Source organism: Chaetomium fimeti (genome assembly GCF_033439085.1).
Source record: "Chaetomium fimeti strain CBS 168.71 chromosome Unknown B0H64scaffold_12, whole genome shotgun sequence".
In the NCBI taxonomy this organism is placed as follows: Eukaryota; Fungi; Ascomycota; class Sordariomycetes; order Sordariales; family Chaetomiaceae; genus Chaetomium; species Chaetomium fimeti.
In genome coordinates, this window is record NW_026944340.1 from 143,326 (window position 1) to 161,497 (window position 18,172).

Here is an 18,172-nt window from a genome sequence, read left to right on the forward strand (position 1 = left end):
CTGTCCTCCTTGTGTACCTCAAAAAGGGGGTCCCGGGCGGACCCTATTATACAATCGAAAAAGAAAGCGCGCAAACGGAAACGGAAAAACTAAAGACATCCTCCCCCTGGACAGGCGTGTCCAATCCCACCTGCGAATGGGCGTTTGCCCCAGTTCAATGGCTATTAAAGATCAAGCATAACCGTCAAACCTCAGTTTGGAATATAGACCTCATGTCTCAGCAATCTAAACAATCCCCATAACCTTGCCCTCAACAAACACCATCACCCACGCCCCTTGGCAGTTCCAACCTCCTTGCCTTCATGGCAATGGTTTCACTCACTCGCGCACAAGCGGTATATACCAACCATGATCTAGTCATGGGACCCTTTACGTATACTAACTTGTCTATGTTTCCTCTAGAGGGTACTCTTTTCACAAAGCCCAGTCCGCGCACAAGAGTCCTTGGAACTCCGCCTCGTTTCAACACCAAAGTCCGGGTTCTACTACAACACGGTGCTGGTGCCAAGCAAGAATGGTGGATATGTTCAACTAAGCTTTGAAGGCGCAAACAAGTTTTGTACTCTGGGGGAGATGTTGGTGTGGGCTCAGGGCTTCGTTGTCGAGGGGGCAATGCAGGTTTCGCACTTATGCCACGATCCCCTCTGTACTGTGGCTGCGCATGTGGTGCGGGAGACAGCGGCTGAGAATAATAGGAGGAAAGGGTGTGTGGTTTGGGTGGATTGCCCGCATTGTTGCTTGAAGATTCGAGTTTGCGAACACGCCCCTATATGTATCCGATATGCGCCAGGTTACGAAACCTTGGCCGAGTTCCTTGAATGGGGACTTCATACCTAATGTCTACTTCATCTGGGGGTTCGTGTTTTATGGGGAAAAGAGGGTCTGCATGGTAGGTATTGATGGCTTTTTAGATCACCGATTGACTGTTCGAAGACGCATCAGAATCACACGGGCAAATCCAACATGCGCCGACCTTGCGAGACCCTGAATGAGGAGGTACCGGGGACCAATATCCCATTCGTCGATCATTTATTCCCGAGTTATAAGCAAGAAACAAGTCTCTCCGTTCCACAGAGCAAACGCCAACCATCATGTTCAATCCCCTTTCTGTTTCGCCGATCTCACCCAACCCTCTTTCGTTGCGTCCTGTAGTCCCAGTCCTGTTCCGTATCGTATCCATATGCCCGAAGCCTGATCCCTTCGAAAGTAACCCGACTCCAAAAAAACTGCATGCTCTTTGTTGAACCGACGCCCTTCCTGAAACGGGTGACTGGGCGATGACTCCTGCGTTCCAAAATCCCAATTGTGAAACCCCGTACCGATGCCATAACCCCCAAAATGATACAGTTGCCAGGAAAGACAGTGAGAACATAATAGACAACGAGTGTCCTGATTACAAATACAAGGGCCGAAGCGTGTACTGGCCCTGTAGAGCGAGAGCGACATCCTGTAGCGACAGGCGGCCAAGGACTGGGGAAAAGTTTTTGGGTTTCGTGAGGAGGGCCGCACAAGAAACGAAAGCTGTGGGCAGCTCTATCCCATGGTGAAGTAAGTAATGGAAATCGGTCTCCCCTAGTTTTGAGTTAGGCGGGGATAAAATCCAACTCGAGCCTGTCAGCAACGCCGGCCCAGTCCCAGGCAGCGACCCAGTCGCCCGCTTCCATGAGCCGCCAAACCTCCTCGAGGAGCTCGACAACTCTATCTGCGTTACGAAGCCCGGTGTAGCCCCGGACGGTTTTGATTGCGGCGCGCACGCGCTTCTGTTGGACGGGACTGAAGCAGGCGGTCCCCACTAGGAAGCATGGCAGGAGCAACAGGGTCTGACAGGAATCGCTGGCTTTGAACGACTCCAAAAGGGCTAACGACTCTTCGACAGCGAGGGAGAGGGCCGGGTCGAGGTTGGGCGGCCGCCGGGCGGGCGGAGGGGATTCCGCTCGGTTGCCGCCTGCTGCCGCCGTTTCTCCGCTGTCCCGGTTACCGTAATGTGGGCGAGATGACGTGGCTAAGCGCGAGTCCGGTCGGCTAGTCCTCTGATTGGGACCATGGGCAACGCCCATAAATTTCGGGGAGGAGGCACAGCTTGTCGACGCAGATTGGGGAGGTGTGTTTACCACCGAGGGCGGGGGACGGCCCTGGGAGGGGGAGCTGTGGATGAAGGAGAGGGACGCCGCAGAGGACGCCAACGAGGACGACGTCGGTGATGACGGTAGATGGACGGTCCGATTGAGGTAAATCCACAGCATCTGCTTGTACAGAAGACTAACCTGGTCACGGTTGTCTCCGGGTGGCCAATGTGGGGTCCATTCCTGAAAGGCACCATATATGTCGGTGGCAGAATACAGATCTTCGTAATCTACCGCGAGATCCGTTTGTGCCATTAGCCTGCTCCTGATTCTGTTCCGGATGGCTGTGATCTGTGACAGGTAGCCCAAAAGACCGTCAGCGACGCCGAGCAATCTAGGTTGGTGCATAGCTGGAATTGGCGGGAGGGGCTCTTCCGGCGAAACGGCATCTTGGTGGGCGGAATGGATGAGCTCGTCGGCGAATATATGATACTGGAATATTTCGGCGATGAAGGACATGAACGTAGAATCGTCCGGTGGCGAGGTCGAAACCAGGTTGCGGTACACTGTCAGATGAATCCTGTGTTCGCCGCGTGGGCTGCCCTCTACGAGTGCTTCAAGCAGGAAGCAGAGCATTTGGCCGTACCGAGCCGCGACAAGAGTCTTGTCGTCCGTGTCCGGTGTGGAGTTCGTGAACTTGATGTCGTGGTAGAACTTGAGCCGCGCCTGATCATGATGATAGAGGGAGCGCTCTTTCAATGCCACCGTGGTTGTACTGGGATTGTTTCTCAAGACATTGAGGCCATACGGAGTGTCGTAGTCGATGTGCTTGCTGGCCAGAGACAGGATGGAGTGCATGAGGCCCTGATGCTTCACCGCAATGGGGATCATCATGTCCTTGAAGGCGTTCTTGTGCTCCCCTTCCACTGTGAGAACAGCGCTGAGGTGTTCGTTGTAATGCTTCCAGAATATCCTGTCTTCGACGGTTTCCAGGCCGCCGAAAAGAGGACGCATAGTTATGGACGGGAAGCTGCGATATCTGCTGCGTTCTGTGTTCGGGGTTAGAGATGTTGAATAACGGAAGACTTGTGGTTCTGCCGTACCCTCCTCGGCCCTCTCCTTGCCGCTCTTCCAGATTTGCTTCTCTGGATACCCTTCGCACACGACTGCGTTCTTCTCGCAGTTCATACCTGCGACAGTGATCAGCATCGTCTGCGAAAGCGCCCGCATTCCTTACTAGCTTACATCGCGGTTTCGCTTCATCGCACTTCTTCTTTCGCTTCCGGCACGTTAGACATCCTGTCTTGGACCGGCCCTTGGTGATCTTGTTTGGGGCAACGTTTGGAATGAGTGGGTGTTTCCGTGGCCGCCCTCTTGGTCTTTTCTGCTTTGGCTGGTCTAAGGCTCCTTGCAGGTGGCATGGGAGAGTGGGAGTGGGAGGTGAAGGCGCCTCCTGAAAATCGTCCATGCAAAAGTCATCGTCCTCCAGGGGTTCCAACTTAGGGACCGTCAAAATCCCGTCCGAGCCCTCCTCCCAGGAGGGCTCGCGGTGGGGTACGCCATTGCCCTCGAGGGCGCGAGGAAGGTCGGAGATGTGTTCTTGGGTAGTATAACCCAGCGGCCAGGCGGCGTCGGGGCGGAGTGACGACGATGCCGACAGTGGTTCGGCCGTCACCGGGGGCGACTGAGACGGGGACGCGAGGCTGCTGGCGGAGCTGCGGACGGGTCCACGCGGTCGGTCCACGCCGTTGCTGATGGGGGAGAGCTGGCCCGTGTGGGCGAACCCCACGGCGGAGGAGGATACTGAGACCGAGGTGGAGCCCGTCGAAAAGGAGCCCAACCACGGCGAGGGCATGGCGACAGACTGGGCGTCCTCCGAATCCATGCTGTGGCTATCCGACCATCGTAAGTCCCCGCCGCCTTGCACGACGGGAAGAGGGCAGTCCATGGCTCGTCAATAACGAGACCATGCCAGCACAGCGGCCGGGATGGAAATGGGCAGCTCTGGTTGGAGAGGGCCCCCAGGGTCTTAAGGCGAATGGCAGAAAGCGCGCAGGGCGGGGAGAGGTGTGGGAGAGCCGCTTTGGGACCGGCGGCGCCGAGCCTGGTTGGCTCGCCGATCAGATATCTCGGGAGCTGGCCAGAGAGGGCTACGGATGGCGCATGCAGAGACAAGACAAAATAGGACGAGGCCAGAGGCGAGAAGTGAGACAAGGGAAAGACAACAGAGAGCACATGCCCCAGCCTCTCGGTGTTCTATAATCCGTACCTTCACACGGACAATCTCCAGGTCTCCAGAGTATCGACCGTCGCAGAGGGGCCTTGTCCGAGGGCCAAGCACGTTGCGCAAGGAGAATGTGAATGGTCGGCGCTTCGCTGGGGTGGGCTGGGGGTCGTGAGCGCGAGCGAGAGAGAGGAGAGCAACGATGCCGCCCACGCCCTAACCCATGTTCGGCGGCATACCAGGGTCTCTTGCATGGAGGCGCTCCTGCATGGGTCCCAGCTCGGCCTCTCCACAGTGCCATCGTCCCGCCCTGGTCCCGTCTCAGGGCATGGGGGGCATCCGACAGCCCTCCATTCCCGTCGACTCGTTCGAACGAAAAAAACAAACTTGGAAGACATCCATCAGCGGCTCCCTCTAGCGTTAATCCGCCGTTATTCCGCAGTGGGGCTGATGGCGGACGAAACAGACTTTGTTGGAAGAAAGAATTGTTGATCTCATTTCCTCCGAGTTACGTCTCTAATTGGGCACTGGAAGTCCTCGCAGGAATGGGGTTGAGGGGAGGCGCGTCGGCGACGCGGGATGGCGCAGAGAGGGGCGGAAATTTGACAAAAAAGGACCAGAAATGGAAAGCGGGAGAATGTATGTGGGGACCTCCACTGTCCACAGCAGTCGCCCTTTCCACAAAGCACGGTTCCGCCTATGGCTGCCGCCGGCAGAGGGAAGGAAGGAGGGAGGTCTTCAGCGCTTGGCAGCCCCTCCCCGGGACTTTTTTGACGATTCTGCGTCCCATCTCTGATCGACAAGATTTCCCTGCAAGTCTGCAAGTGACCTGCACGCTTGTTTTTGCTGCTTGTTGCTGGTAATCTGTAATCTGTGCATACAAAGTCGTTCCATACGAATGCTGCGTATCCCTGCGTCATTCGTGATTCGCTCGACCCATGTTTCAGCCAACGACAGTCTCACACCAACAAGGTACCCAGTGTGGACGGGGAACTGCCGCCGACCCCATCTGCCGCCTCTTGTCGAGGCCGTTCGTTCGTTTGAGCATTGCATGTTTCAGAGAATCGGCCAGGCACCTTCTAACCTTCGACCATCGCCTTGATAATCCTACATACATCGTAGACTAATAAAGAGGCGAGGCCCTTTCGAGGGGGGGCGTGGAGGGCTTCAAGGCGCCGAGAGCACAATGTCCGGTGTCTTTTTTTTGCACAATGCTCCGTGACAACACCACGGCAGGCTTGTCCTCTTCATACATGTGGGAAGTAGCCCGATCCCTTCATGCATATGTACCCAGCTGAAAAGGGAGCAGACCAGACAAAGCAGGAAAGCTCTCGACGAAGGAGGGTAAACATAGGACTCGGCCCGGGTCTCTCCGCGTACATCTTCTGCACTTTGACACGATCGCTAGCGGCTCGCGCACATATTTTGTGTCTCCCCTGCTCGGAGGCGGCTTCGACTTCTGGCTTCAGTACACATCTCAGGAGACATCCCCTGGGGTGAGGCAAGACATGAGCCTCATCCGGCCTCGACGGCTAGTGTTCGGCAGACCTGGCCTATGGTAGTGGCCGGGGCGCATGCCGTGCCACCAATCTCGCTCGGCACCGGGGCTTCTTGTCGGGAATGGTGGCTGTTGGGCAGGCGCTGACACGGGATGCGGGGCAAGCCCGTTGGACATGCTGGAACCGACGGGCCCTACCCATTGCAACCTGATCTCCCATCTCAGACCTGCACAGTCGGAGCTGCGCGTCGCTCCGCGTAACGAATCAATGAGGCACTCATCGTGTGGGGTGCATGTGTGCCCAACGCTCGCATCTCAACTATCTGAGCGACCGAGTCTGCCTCATCGTAGGAATGTATGTCCAGTCATCTGTATTCCGCCGCGCAGGAATGCTCTCATGCTGGCTCTGATCGAGATGCTTTACATATGATGTAGGGTCCCGTTGAGAGGCATGTGTGCTGCATGCCGATCATCCGGGTCACTCGTTAATGAGTGGCCCAAACACAACTGCTCAGTCAACCTCATGCGTAAAAGCCGAGTGCTCAGTTTATCTGTGTGTGAACCGAAGTCTCACTCACGCGTAGATACCAATTTTCGCCAATCCATTCTTCGAGCTGACACGGGAAGCATTCATGCTTGCGGTTTCGGAACATTGCTATTATCGATCACCAGTTTTCATTATTTCCGTCTGCCTGGTTTTTCGTTTTGGCTTGCTCACTGCGACTCTGAGAACTGCTGTGTAGGACTGGCCCCCCCCACGCTGCAGCCCTTGAGATTCTGCAGATGAAAGATGATACATCAAAACTGAGCACTTTATTTCCCAATCAGTAGGTAGCCGAAGCAGGCCGCGCAATACCGCACATTGGTTAACTGTTCCCGATGGCAGGTTACATTGAGTTGTCGACAAGTCCCGCCCCGAACTCGGAAGTTAAGACAATTCAACTCCGCCAGTTCAACTCCGCCAGCCCAAGGATTTCCTGGTTATGGTCTCATGTTACAAGCGCCGGAGGGGGGAAACACAAAGACTCTAGCATCTAGGTAATAAAGGCAACACAAGGGGGCGGGTTCTTCGACCTTTAGAGGCTTAAGAAAGGTATGTATTGAGACAGGTCTCCAGAGGCTAAACCCAGGCTCCCAATTTGCTTGGGCGTCAAGAGACAACCTACGAATGAGAATTGCTTCTTGAACTTTGGGAAAGGCGGGGCGCCAACCTACCTATGACGACATCCAACCCCCTTCCCCGCAGTCCTAACGGAGTCCGTCAAAGGGGCTAAGGGTCTCGGCACAGCTCCCCACCTCTCCAAGGCTTCCTAGGAGACGAGAGGCTTTTGTGTGGTGGGAAACGGTGATCACGGCACTTCTTCGACCTAGTGTAGTCATCAGCTTGTTGATGTCTCCGATGAGGATCGAAAACGAGAAGTAAAAGATGGCAACAGCGTGGGGAGGTTCATTACCCCGCAGTCCGCACATGCGACGGCCGTCGGGGCTAAGGTTACTGAATTACTGACACCTTCTCAACTACCTCCATACCTAATTCCGGGATTGAAGGTAACAATGTCCGTGTACGTTTCTCATCAAGCCGCAAAAGAGAAATCAGGAGAAGGTTGCGTGACACCTCGACCGACTTTCCGGGCCCGTCAAACCAACTGAGCCGCCGAGATAGGGTAGGTGTGTGTGACTGGGAAACCGGTCCGCGAATCGGGGCCTAGGAGGAGCTGTCGGTGAGGTGGGACATGCCGAGAGATACAGACGGAAGTCGGGGTTTTCTCGATTCGAAGGGAATGTACCTCATCTCGCCCCCATGGTAGAGCGGCTGAAGCACACCGACTCACTCAGCCCCGGTGCAGACAGGGCGATAAGTCACCTGGACCGGCGGTCGTCTCTTGGCCGCAGCCTTCTCCGGTGCACGGTGAGTGGCACACATGCTTACCGCCTCACTGGTATTTCTTGGAATTGGGTTTCCTTCCACCACCCCGTCTGCACGATCATCCCGTTTCAGGCGAAGCCCCGCAGAACCCCATGTCTTGCCATGGAGGACCGAGAATCATCCTCGCAACGAAGCAGGGTGACAAGAAACGGCTGGCCTCCTCGGTGACGGCCATACGCCACGGCGGGGTCAACACCAATCAGCCATGGAAGATACAAGCCTCAAATGCTGAAATCACTCGCCTCGAGTTTTGTCACACCGGTAGTTCAAGCCTCATCGGTTCTCCGGCATGGCCGGTCGGATGGGCGCCCTCTTGCTTTTCCAAATCCTTCGGACAAGAAAAGCAACCGCTCTGACATTAGCTCGGACAACGTGAAGCAAGGGTCGGCACCAACGTCGCTGCTCGTGTGACAGATGCAAACCACAAACTGCAAGGGTAAGCCGTGGTTGCACGACGGCCACATGGCGCTGCCAAGGTCGCTGAAAAGAGACGAGCGTCGCATTTCATTGGGGCTGTTGTGCTGTGGAGGAGAAATCAGGCGATATATCGAATGGCAATGTGCAAGACGGAGAACAGAATCTTGGCTCCATGCATGCAAAACTGCAACAAGTCTGTGGGCTGTTGTCACCGTAAGCGGAAAGTGCCCGCCAATTTATCCAGTACTTTGTTCATGTTGTTACACAAGAGAGTCAGAGACGCAGGGAGGAGAAACAGACAGCCGCCGCCGCCCCTCGCCACCTCACGGCTCGACAGCCGCCAGGGCTCCTCGCACCGGCACGTTCTCCTTCCTCCCGACCTCGGGAAACCCGCCAACGCTGACCCCCTTGCGGAGCAGCAGGCAAAACGACGAGCCGCCAAAGTGGAACATGCCAATCTCGTCGCCCTTCTTGACGTGCTGGCCCTCCCGCACCGTGACCTCACATGTGCTGACCTCGTCCATGCCGATGCCGATGAAGGCCACCAGGCCGATGGCCGGGTTGTCGGCCTCCAAGAAGATGACGGCGCGGGTGGCCAGGGCCGAGAGGTAGCCCTGGGCGACGCTGATGCCGCCCGTGTCGATGTCGCCGCCCTCGACCGGCGACTCGAACAGCGGCTCGCTGAAGTAGGTGCCGTCGCGCACGAAGGCGTGCGCCACCGTGCCCGACACGGGCGCGTGCCACCGGTGGTACGACAGCGCCGACAGGAAGGCCTGGTACACCGTCGCGCCCTCGAACTGCGCCGATAGTGGGTCGTTGCCCAGCATGTCCACCACCGAGTACGGCTGCCCCTTGACCCAGAACTTGTCGCGCAGCTTGGCGTTGCGCGTCACGTTGAAGACCTTGGACTCGCACGGGTTTACGATGAGGTTGTCATTGTCGGGGGCGGCCACCTGCCTTGCCGATTCCTGGACTTTGCGGGTGAAGAAATCTGAGGCGTTGTCAGCAAAGCGGCGGCGTGCCGGTAGGGTTGACAGGGTATGACAGCCTACCGTCCCATGACTTGTACCCAAAGTGCGTCTTCGTGGGCTCGCACTTGTACATATGCTCGAATCTGTACGACGTGTTGTTTGGCTCGTTGGCTACCTGCATGAGGTCCTTGTAGCCCACCTCGCCGAACCATCCCGCTCGGTGATCTGCAAGCACCTTTGCGGACTCCGGAGACTAAGTAAAGTCAGAAACGCACACCCCGCCACGACAATGCTTCGGTAGACAGTGAAGGTTTATACCTTGAGGTACCTGCCCCATTCGTTGAGGATCTTTTTTAACATGCGATTTACGTCAGGGTCCAAGAAGGCTGCATGGCCACTTGGAGTACCCATGGCGTAGTCGAAGATGGCCGCCATGGGCACCCCGACCATGCCTACGCTAGCAGCCGCATCCGTCCTAGATGATACCACTCAGCTTCTGCATAATATTTGAAGAACCGGGGCTGTGAGAAGACGCACCACTCTGGGGCGTCCCCAAATACATGATTTAGGACCTGCAGCATGTGGTGGTAGTCGCGAATCTGAGACGCTCCTGTAGGGTCGTTCTGATAAGGCGGTTTGGATGGGATTTCATCCCACATCTCGGTGAAGTACATGTAGATGCGAGGGTTCTCTTCAATCAAATTTTTGAACTCGCGCAGCACGGGGATGAGCTCCTTCTCTCCATGCTCGTCGATGTGATCGATAGTCCGGCCCAACCACTCCCGATGAACGCGGTTGTCGGCCGGCAGCCATGACCCGGGTCTGAAGAAGGCTGTTAGTGTTTTCAGCTTGATGCAGTATCGTTTCAGTAGCCTACCTATTGACACGATGCTTGTCTGGGATTTCGACCTGATCGCCGTGTTGGTGTACCATTTTGCTTGACAGGTAGGGCGCCGAGTCGATAGAGTGACAACTGTTAAAACCCCAGGGGCTCGAGGGGCCTGGCTACAACCGAGTGTATTGTACCCGAGGTCGGTTTCAGGAACGACGTGTATGAGAGCCTATTCCAGGGCGCTGGCTTGTAAAAGGGGCATCATGATGTCATGGTATCGTCAGCCCCTTTTTTCTCAGAGACCCAACAGATCGATCAGTCGATCATTGCGTCTCTGCCGCTCCAGGGAATTGCAATATACCCCCGAAAACGTTCCCAACATGAATTGAAGCCGTCATAATGCCCGCCTTTTCTTGTTTCGGGAGAAGGCGGCATGCCGACGGTTGTGCTCTCTCCTATCTTTTTCATTCAGGGGGTTGTACAAGATGTCGCAAACGCTACACATGGTGAATCCCGGCTCTTTATGGACGGAGAGACTCAGGGTCGTTTGCGTCATGTCTTTTGCCGGTCGTTTATCGAGCCGTTTCTTAGTCCTCGGCCTTTCGTCCGTCACAGAGTTTGTTGTTTCGTTTTGGTGGCACAAGGCGTTGACAGCCACCTCGGTCAGAGCCGGTCGCGGTTTGTCATAGTCGGGAAGGGATGGACAAGATTGTTTCCCGGTTGCCACTTTCCCGGGTGATTCGTCATCCCTTTTGCCATTGCCATTGCCATTGCCATCGCCATCGCCAAGATCGACAGTGTCTCCAGCATCAGACTGTTGTTCCAGCGCACTGAATTGGGGCCGTGTGGTAAGTCTTCTTCGTTTCTTTGCGCGGGACGACGATGGAGAAGTTGGTGGTGTCGACAGAGGCTCCGCAGGGTCGGAGGATGCGATGCTAGGTGTCTCGGAACTCGGAGGGAGGGGCTTGAAGTACGCCAGGATCGATCCCCGACTCGAACGCCCCGCTTGTTCCGCTTGTTCCGCTTGTTCCGTATGTCGATGCGCGGACAGAACGGGGAGCTGGACCGGCGTTTCTGCTCGTTCCACGTCCGGAGTGCTGGCCGGGTGACGCCCGCCCGCTTGCGGCGATTCCTCTTCTTGGGCCCTCGTTTGGATTGATCGTCGACTATAGGTTCGCAGCGGTCGTTTTCGTCCTCGGGGTGGCGTGGTTGCTGTCACGTCGACAGAGTCGATGGAATGCAGCGCTGGCTGGTCGGTCGACATCTTCGTGATGCACGGATTTCCCGACGAAATTGAAGACGACCGGTGGAAGCGCGAAAGTTGTCAATGAACACCGGGTCGCAACCGAAGCACACCACTCTGGGAGTGTGGGAAGAAGTTTTAAATAAGAACTACTATTATCATGGCCAAAAAGGGCAAAGTGAGGATGGCTTGTTGGGGTGGATGTGCCCTCAGCGGGAGGTTGACCCCTCACGCTGGCTGGGAAAATCAAAGGTGTCGATCGCGTTTTACGCGTTTGAGAATTGCTGGACGCGTCCCGCGCGACAATGCACAATGACGTGGGGCCCGAGTGCCCCACGCGGCCCCTTGTCGGTATCTCGGGGTTCATTCAGCCAAGCATCCCAAGCATCCCATGTGCGACCAGAGCGACCAGAGCGACCAGAGCGACGTCAGGAGCCACGACAAGATACCTCCGAGTTGCCAAAAATAAATAAATAAAACACCCGCAGTTAAACGAGCCGGGGACCCATTTATTTATCTGTGGCCCTTCTGCCGCTGCCGAAGGTTTGCGTCCTGATCCCGTGGCTCTCCACCAACTACAACGGCTTCATTCTCGACCCCGACAGTCCAGGTCTGGAGGACTTCCTTGACTTCCTTCAAAGTCTTGTCCTTCTTGTCGGCCTGGCCGAGGTGCCATACGTATCCAGAATACACGGCGATCTCCGCAATTCCAACCAGAAGGCTGCCGCCCATAGTCAGAAACAGTCTGGCTGGCGTGCTCCACCACCTAGCCACGATCCAGAGCGTTGCAGCAACCCCCAGTATGCTCGCCACGAAGTTGAGAATCAACATTAGCTGGCGATGCACGTCGTTGTATGTCACATCATCATCGCCCATATCCGCTTCATTGGTCGGCCGGTTCACTGCTGCAAACGCTTGAGCCATGTTTGCGCCGTTGGGATACCGCTGAGAGAACGTCTCCATCGGCGGCAGCGGATTCGCCATTCGTTCATACTCCCGCTGTTCCTGCTCCCGGCGAAGCCGCGCCATAAGTGCTTTGTAGTCGTCCGACTTTGATATGATCAGCATGGGAGGAGGTCTTGTGCTCGCAAGGCGACGCAACTCACCGGCTCGGACTTCGGGGCTGGCGGCGGTACGTAGACCTTGGATCCCTTCAAAAGTTCCTCCAGAGTATAATCTCCACAACCGATATCGTTGAGCGTTTTCCAGATATCCACGATTTGTGAATGAGTGACGGGGTTGCCGACAGCTGGACCTTCAAGCGAAGGCTCGGAATCGTCAGAGTCCCGAGGCCGAGCTGCTGCGTTTTGCGAATTGCGTGGTTTGCTCAGAGACTGCAACCCCGCCACGATACGGGGCGTCATTGTGAGTAAAACCATCTTAGCCGACGTGAATTTAGCGATGAGATCGAAAGTGATGCGGTAGACAACTCGGATGGGCCCGGGGATAACTAAGTAAAGTCGTGTCTCCTTGTTGGCGGATGCTCACGCACAGGCAGACGCCCTGGAGCCAACGATGAGACGAATTGGAAGCCAACCCGCAGCGCCAAGACAGCACGACAGGGGTTAGGTAAGCTCCAGACCCAAACACCCAGCCACAACCGACCGGTCCCCACCGGAGTCGAGCCACACCGTGCTTCAATGGCCAGGTCCCAAAAAATTGTCGGGGAGGGATGGAAGTTTTCGGGACCCACGGGACGAACAGCCAGGTCATCTTCCAGGGCCCCAATCGCGCGCTTCCCGGCCGCACCGACGACTCTCGATTCCGTCCCCAATGCGCCAGACGACCGAACCGTGACGCCCGGCAGTCCACTGGCTCTAATTGAGGAGGAAAGCGCGAGGAAATGCAGTTAGGGACGGGGACCAGAGTGGTTCGCGGGGCCAGGAGCGCCACACAACTTGCGCGGTTACGGCCGCCGCCATGCACACAATGCCTTAGGGCAGCATCTCTTGGTGCCCGGATACCCCAGTCAAGGGTACTCTTTCACTCCGGCCGGCCCAACCCGTCGGCGTGGGCTGCTGCCGTTTCGGTAGCCGGCAATATCGTCTCGAATGCCGTCACACGCGCGACCAAGGGCGACCTGCCCACCGTTGATCCCCTCCGGATCGTGGCGAAGGAGATGAAGTTTCTGACGGGGAACATCAGGAAGCTACTCGGCTCAGGCCATCCTTCGCTCGACCGCGCCGCCAAGTACTACACCCAAGCCGAGGGGAAACACGTCCGGCCGCTCATAGTCCTGCTGATGTCGCGGGCAACATCACTCTGCCCAAAGGCACCACAGCGCCAGCAAGCGACCGCCCAGGCCTCCGCCGCCATCGACACGTCCATTTCCCCACAGTCGATTCTTTCCGACTTCAACCCGTCTGCCGGCACCGAGAGCGAGCCGGTTCTCGCCGATGCCGACATCCTCCCCTCGCAGCGGAGGCTGGCCGAGATCACGGAGCTGATCCACACTGCCTCGCTCTTACACGACGACGTAATCGACCATTCCGTATCACGCCGCGGTTCACCGTCCGCCAATCTCGAGTTCGGCAACAAGATGGCCGTGCTAGCAGGCGACTTCCTCCTCGGCAGGGCATCCGTCGCGCTTGCGCGCCTGCGCCACGCCGAAGTAATCGAGCTGCTGGCCACCGTCATCGCCAATCTTGTCGAGGGTGAATTCATGCAGCTGAAGAACACGGCGCGGGACGAGACCAACCCGCAGTGGTCCGAGGACGCTCTGACCTACTACCTGCAAAAGACATACCTCAAGACGGCCTCCCTCATCAGCAAGAGCTGCCGCGCGGCGGCCCTCTTAGGCGGAGCGGACGCCCAGACGGTGGAGGCGGCCTACAGCTACGGCAGGAACCTCGGCTTGGCGTTCCAGCTCGTCGATGACATGCTCGACTACACTCGCAGTGAGAAGGAGTTGGGCAAGCCTGCGGGTGCCGATCTGGAGCTTGGGCTAGCGACCGCTCCGCTGTTATTTGCATGGAAGACCATGCCAGAGCTTGGGGCTCTGGTAGGGAGGAAGTTTGCCAATGACGGCGACGTTTCTCGGGTGAGCTTTTTTCTTTCTTCAGTCAGATTTGGTATTTTCAAGAACAGGGACGAGTGATGCTAATCCAACGTTTATAGGCACGAGACTTGGTGATGCAAAGTGATGGTATTCAGCAAACGCGTGCGCTTGCTGAAGATTACGCCGAAAAGGCGATTGCTTCTCTCAACTTATTCCCAGATAGCGAGGCCAAGGACGGTCTCGTCGAGATGGCTGTCAAGACCCTGCAGCGGAAGAAGTAAACCTCTCCACTAGGGGTCAATTTGACCAATGTACTAACACGACAATCGCACAATCATAATGTTTGCGGGGCTCCAAAAGACGAGCGGGGTGAATATAGACGAACAGCCGTATGGCTGGTGTATAACAGACGGGCTCGGCATCTCCAAGTGATCTTGGACAGTGCCGCTTTGTGTATGATGACAATGCATCATCTGGCGCTATGAGAACGGACGAGATATTCATCCGAATACAGATCTGACGAACGGAATTCCGGTTCGGGCTTCCACCTTCACGAAATAGATCCTTTCAGGAACTCTCGTCCATTCCCCCTCTTTTTCGTCTCTTCGCATATCGTAGAGCTAGTTACCAGCACGCCACTAGAAACTGCCATTGACCGCTAGTCACGGAGAAAGGACCAAAAGGGTAACCGCCGTAGACGTTGAAAAAAGGGGTTCCCGGATTGTTACTCGCCGGAGAGTGGGTGGCAACCCGGGATTCGCGATCTTCCGAGGCTCTGGGTCCGGATTTGGGGCCAGCCTCGGCTCGGAGGATCTGCCGACTGGTGGTTGCAGTGCGAGAGCGGAGTTCACTTGCAGAAAGCAAGGTCCGACCTTCAAAGTTCCCAGAGATCCATTACTAATGTGCTTGCTTGAATGCCACTTCAAGTTTCAAGTCGAAGCCGTCGGTGTCTCAGAGGCACTACAAGTAGCAGCGAAGGCCGGCCATCCATAAATGTTAGCGAGTGCTTGGTAGGTAGCCAAAACACTCTCCAAATTAAACACACTAACTAGTTACCACCATTATCCCTTCCCACGGTGACTTCCTTGTCCGAGCACCCAATAAAACACGACCTTCCCCTGTCGTACGACACAACCAAATCCAAAGCAACATGGCACGACAATCTCAGCAGCTGGAGCTGGCCGAGCGGCCCACGAGCAACATCGTGCCCGGCAAGACGTTCCGGCAGCGGAGCGTGGCGGCGCCGACCGAGGCGGACCTGAAAGACGGCCAGCTGCTGCTCGAGTGCCTGTACGTGTCATTCGACCCGGCCATGCGCGGCTGGCTCGACGACCGGCGCTCGTACATCCCGCCCGTGCAGATCGGCGAGGTCATGCGCGCCGCCACCATCTCGCGCGTGCTCGCCTCCCGCTCCGCCAAGGCCAAGGCCGGCGACATCGTCACCGCCCCGCTCGGCATCCGCGAGGTCGGCATCATGTCCGAGAGCCAGGTCGAGCTCGGCTCCGCGCTGGCCCCGGGCGCCAAGGTCACCGACTTGATGGGCGTGTTCGGCCTGACGGGCCTGACCGCCTATTTCGGCATGACCAAGATCGGCGAGCCCAAGGCCGGCGATACCGTCGTCGTCTCCGCTGCCGCCGGCGCCACGGGGAGCGTGGCCGCCCAGATCGCCAAGATTGCCGGCGCCCGCGTCATCGGCACCGCCGGCAGCGACGAGAAGTGCCGCTGGCTGAAGGAGGAGCTGGGTCTGGATGTTGCGCTCAACTACAAGGACCCGGACTTTAAGGAGAAGTTCAAGGAGGCTACTCCCAAGTTTATCGACGTGTTCTTCGACAATGGTAAGCAGGAGTCGCGTTTCCAGAGAGGCAAATTCAAGGGAAGAGACTGACAAAACGATGTTACAGTCGGCGGCGAGCAGCTTGAGATGGCACTCGCCCGGGCCGCCACCTTCTCCCGGTTTGTCATGTGCGGCGCCATCTCTCAGTACAACGCCGGCGACAAAAGGTCAGGGCCATCGGTGAGTAACTCAAACAAGAACCATCCTGCATCAAGGCGAGGTGGCCCGGCTAATACCATGACTGCAGAAAAACTTCAACAATGTCATTGGTCAGCGGATCAAGTAAGCTCTCAGTTACACATGTTACCTAAGTTCCCGCTCGGTGGTATTGACTCTACTTCCAGGATGCAAGGCTTCATCGTCTTCGACTACGCGAGCGAGTATGCCGCGGGGCGAACGCAGATTGGGCAGTGGCTGGCCGAGGGCAAGCTCAAGAGGAAGGAGACGATCCTCAAGGGTGGCATCGCTGTGTCCGAAGAGGCACTCGATTCCCTATTCAAGGGTCGGAACACTGGTAAGTGGCAGGGCCGGCGAGGTGAGGGGTAAAGAAATATGAACCACAGCTAACTCTCGAGCAGGTAAACTGATGGTCGAGGTCAAGAACCCGGAAGATGCGGCACGGCTATGAGTTTGTATTCTAGCGGACGAGTAATTTCGTCAACGAATACAAAAGCTTGCTGTTCGCAACCACACTATCTTGGTCCCCGGTGCATCCACCCTATCTATGAGCCGTGCCATGATCTTGAGACGTGACAAACCAGCACGCCGACATGCATCCCTTTTTACTTCCCAGCTTTTCTTTCGATTGCCGGTACCCCCAGCACCGTCAACCGAGGAATGGCATTGTAGCGAGCTTTCTACCGGCTCGCCGCCGGAGCGCGCCCTACAGCAACGGGTATCGCACGCGGGCCCGAGCAGTGGAGTATCAGCCACGGGATCTGATTAGAAGTCAGGGGGCTGCGGGTGAGGCTGGGCCAGAGCGAGCCCGTAGATGAGCGGCGTTCACGTTGGATGCCGGTGCGGAGTCGAGGAGCGAAGTCGAAGTGGCTGTTAGGAAACTTTGGCTTTGGATGAGCAAAGGAGAATAGAGACACACATCTGAGTACTTGTACCCTAATCATGTCAACGCCAGGGGGGGAGGGCATGCGGAAGGCGAGACCGATAACCGACACTTTGTTCGGTTGGCATGTGACTTAACGAACAGCCAAACTAGCGGTTAGATTACATGGTGATAACTAAGGTACCTACCTACCTACTTGCCTCGTCATGTTTCTAGGACAATCCCGTATCGTTGATACCGACGCACAACTCGGTACTATCCCACTCTCCTATAAAGGATGTTTCGTCTATGTTGCTGGGGATACACGCAGTGACCAAATCCTCGCTCCAGCATGCCTCCCGGTCTTGAGACAGTCAACGCGGCAGTCAGAGTCATGGCGGTCACTACACATGCCTGGTGCACCACCTATGCCCTCCGTGATTCCATACGCGGACCGTATTTTTATGGTGGTGACGCCTCCCTACTAGGCTCGATTCAATTTACGACCCAGTTTGGTGGAGCACAGGGGGCTGTCATGAGGGTGGGGGGTTGGGTTGTGGACTTGTCCGATGAGGCAAAGCTGCGGGAGAATAGTCCGGGACTTCGGGTTGGCGTGAGCTCTTCACCGGCATACTCGTGGAAAACGACAAAGAATTCTATCTCAGTTAGCCGGGGTAAGCCGCAGGAGGCCGGGTAAAACCCCTCCGGCGACCTCCGGGTCTCGTGGAAACTTTCACGAGTCAGCCCAGACTTGAAGAAATTTTCCTCTTGTTCACCGTTGTTCACCGCCTGTACTGGGAGTAAAATTTCTCGTATAGACCGCCCAGGTCAAAGTTTTCCGAACTTGGCGGATTGCTCACAGGTTGTCGAGGCTCTGGCCTGCAACAAGAGTGCTGGTCGTTGACAAAGGCAATGAGATTTGCAGCGGCGGGACCATTCCAAATCCCATTCTGGACTTAGCAGCGTTGCGTTGTCGCTGCTGCATCTCAGATTTCGGTGGGCGGGGTGTGGCGAATCGGATGCAGACTTCTCCAGGCTTACTCGATTGTTACTCGATGGAAACCTCGTGATAGCTTCGGATGGCCGCCAAAAACGGAAACAAGGGGGGCGGTGTCTGGAAGTCCAC

The 18,172-nt window shown here is 56.6% G+C and overlaps 7 protein-coding genes across 7 annotated transcripts; 3 read left to right on the forward strand and 4 right to left on the reverse strand.

The window, feature by feature from the left end:
* Window positions 1-218: 218 nt before the first annotated feature.
* On the forward strand, window positions 219-872 carry B0H64DRAFT_52502 (uncharacterized protein). The gene is made up of 2 exons (XM_062808380.1): window positions 219-335; window positions 403-872. The coding sequence occupies exons 1-2, from the start codon at window positions 303-305 to the stop codon at window positions 835-837; spliced, it is 468 nt and encodes a 155-aa protein (XP_062654120.1). The 5' UTR covers window positions 219-302; the 3' UTR covers window positions 838-872.
* B0H64DRAFT_52503 (uncharacterized protein) lies at window positions 873-1,478 on the reverse strand. Its single transcript, XM_062808381.1, has one exon. The coding sequence runs from the start codon at window positions 1,370-1,372 to the stop codon at window positions 908-910; it is 465 nt and encodes a 154-aa protein (XP_062654121.1). The 5' UTR covers window positions 1,373-1,478; the 3' UTR covers window positions 873-907.
* A 105-nt stretch (window positions 1,479-1,583) lies between these two features.
* On the reverse strand, window positions 1,584-3,948 carry B0H64DRAFT_331631 (fungal-specific transcription factor domain-containing protein; the record flags this gene model as incomplete). The annotated part of the gene is made up of 3 exons (XM_062801013.1): window positions 1,584-3,112; window positions 3,167-3,253; window positions 3,309-3,948. The coding sequence occupies 3 exons, from the start codon at window positions 3,946-3,948 to the stop codon at window positions 1,584-1,586; spliced, it is 2,256 nt and encodes a 751-aa protein (XP_062654122.1).
* A 4,504-nt stretch (window positions 3,949-8,452) lies between these two features.
* B0H64DRAFT_420809 (Phophatidylserine decarboxylase-domain-containing protein) lies at window positions 8,453-11,196 on the reverse strand (the record flags this gene model as incomplete). The annotated part of the gene is made up of 6 exons (XM_062805489.1): window positions 8,453-9,191; window positions 9,253-9,353; window positions 9,419-9,575; window positions 9,638-9,922; window positions 9,978-10,101; window positions 10,374-11,196. 6 exons carry the CDS (start codon window positions 11,194-11,196, stop codon window positions 8,453-8,455), a joined length of 2,229 nt encoding a protein of 742 aa, XP_062654123.1.
* A 492-nt stretch (window positions 11,197-11,688) lies between these two features.
* B0H64DRAFT_446917 (endoplasmic reticulum-based factor for assembly of V-ATPase-domain-containing protein) lies at window positions 11,689-12,539 on the reverse strand (the record flags this gene model as incomplete). The annotated part of the gene is made up of 2 exons (XM_062806958.1): window positions 11,689-12,225; window positions 12,282-12,539. The coding sequence occupies 2 exons, from the start codon at window positions 12,537-12,539 to the stop codon at window positions 11,689-11,691; spliced, it is 795 nt and encodes a 264-aa protein (XP_062654124.1).
* A 479-nt stretch (window positions 12,540-13,018) lies between these two features.
* Window positions 13,019-14,454, forward strand: B0H64DRAFT_378417 (isoprenoid synthase domain-containing protein; the record flags this gene model as incomplete). The annotated part of the gene is made up of 2 exons (XM_062802584.1): window positions 13,019-14,215; window positions 14,293-14,454. 2 exons carry the CDS (start codon window positions 13,019-13,021, stop codon window positions 14,452-14,454), a joined length of 1,359 nt encoding a protein of 452 aa, XP_062654125.1.
* An 869-nt stretch (window positions 14,455-15,323) lies between these two features.
* On the forward strand, window positions 15,324-16,635 carry B0H64DRAFT_446919 (uncharacterized protein; the record flags this gene model as incomplete). The annotated part of the gene is made up of 5 exons (XM_062806959.1): window positions 15,324-16,008; window positions 16,075-16,187; window positions 16,255-16,289; window positions 16,352-16,521; window positions 16,586-16,635. The coding sequence occupies 5 exons, from the start codon at window positions 15,324-15,326 to the stop codon at window positions 16,633-16,635; spliced, it is 1,053 nt and encodes a 350-aa protein (XP_062654126.1).
* Between the last annotated feature and the right edge of the window lie 1,537 nt (window positions 16,636-18,172).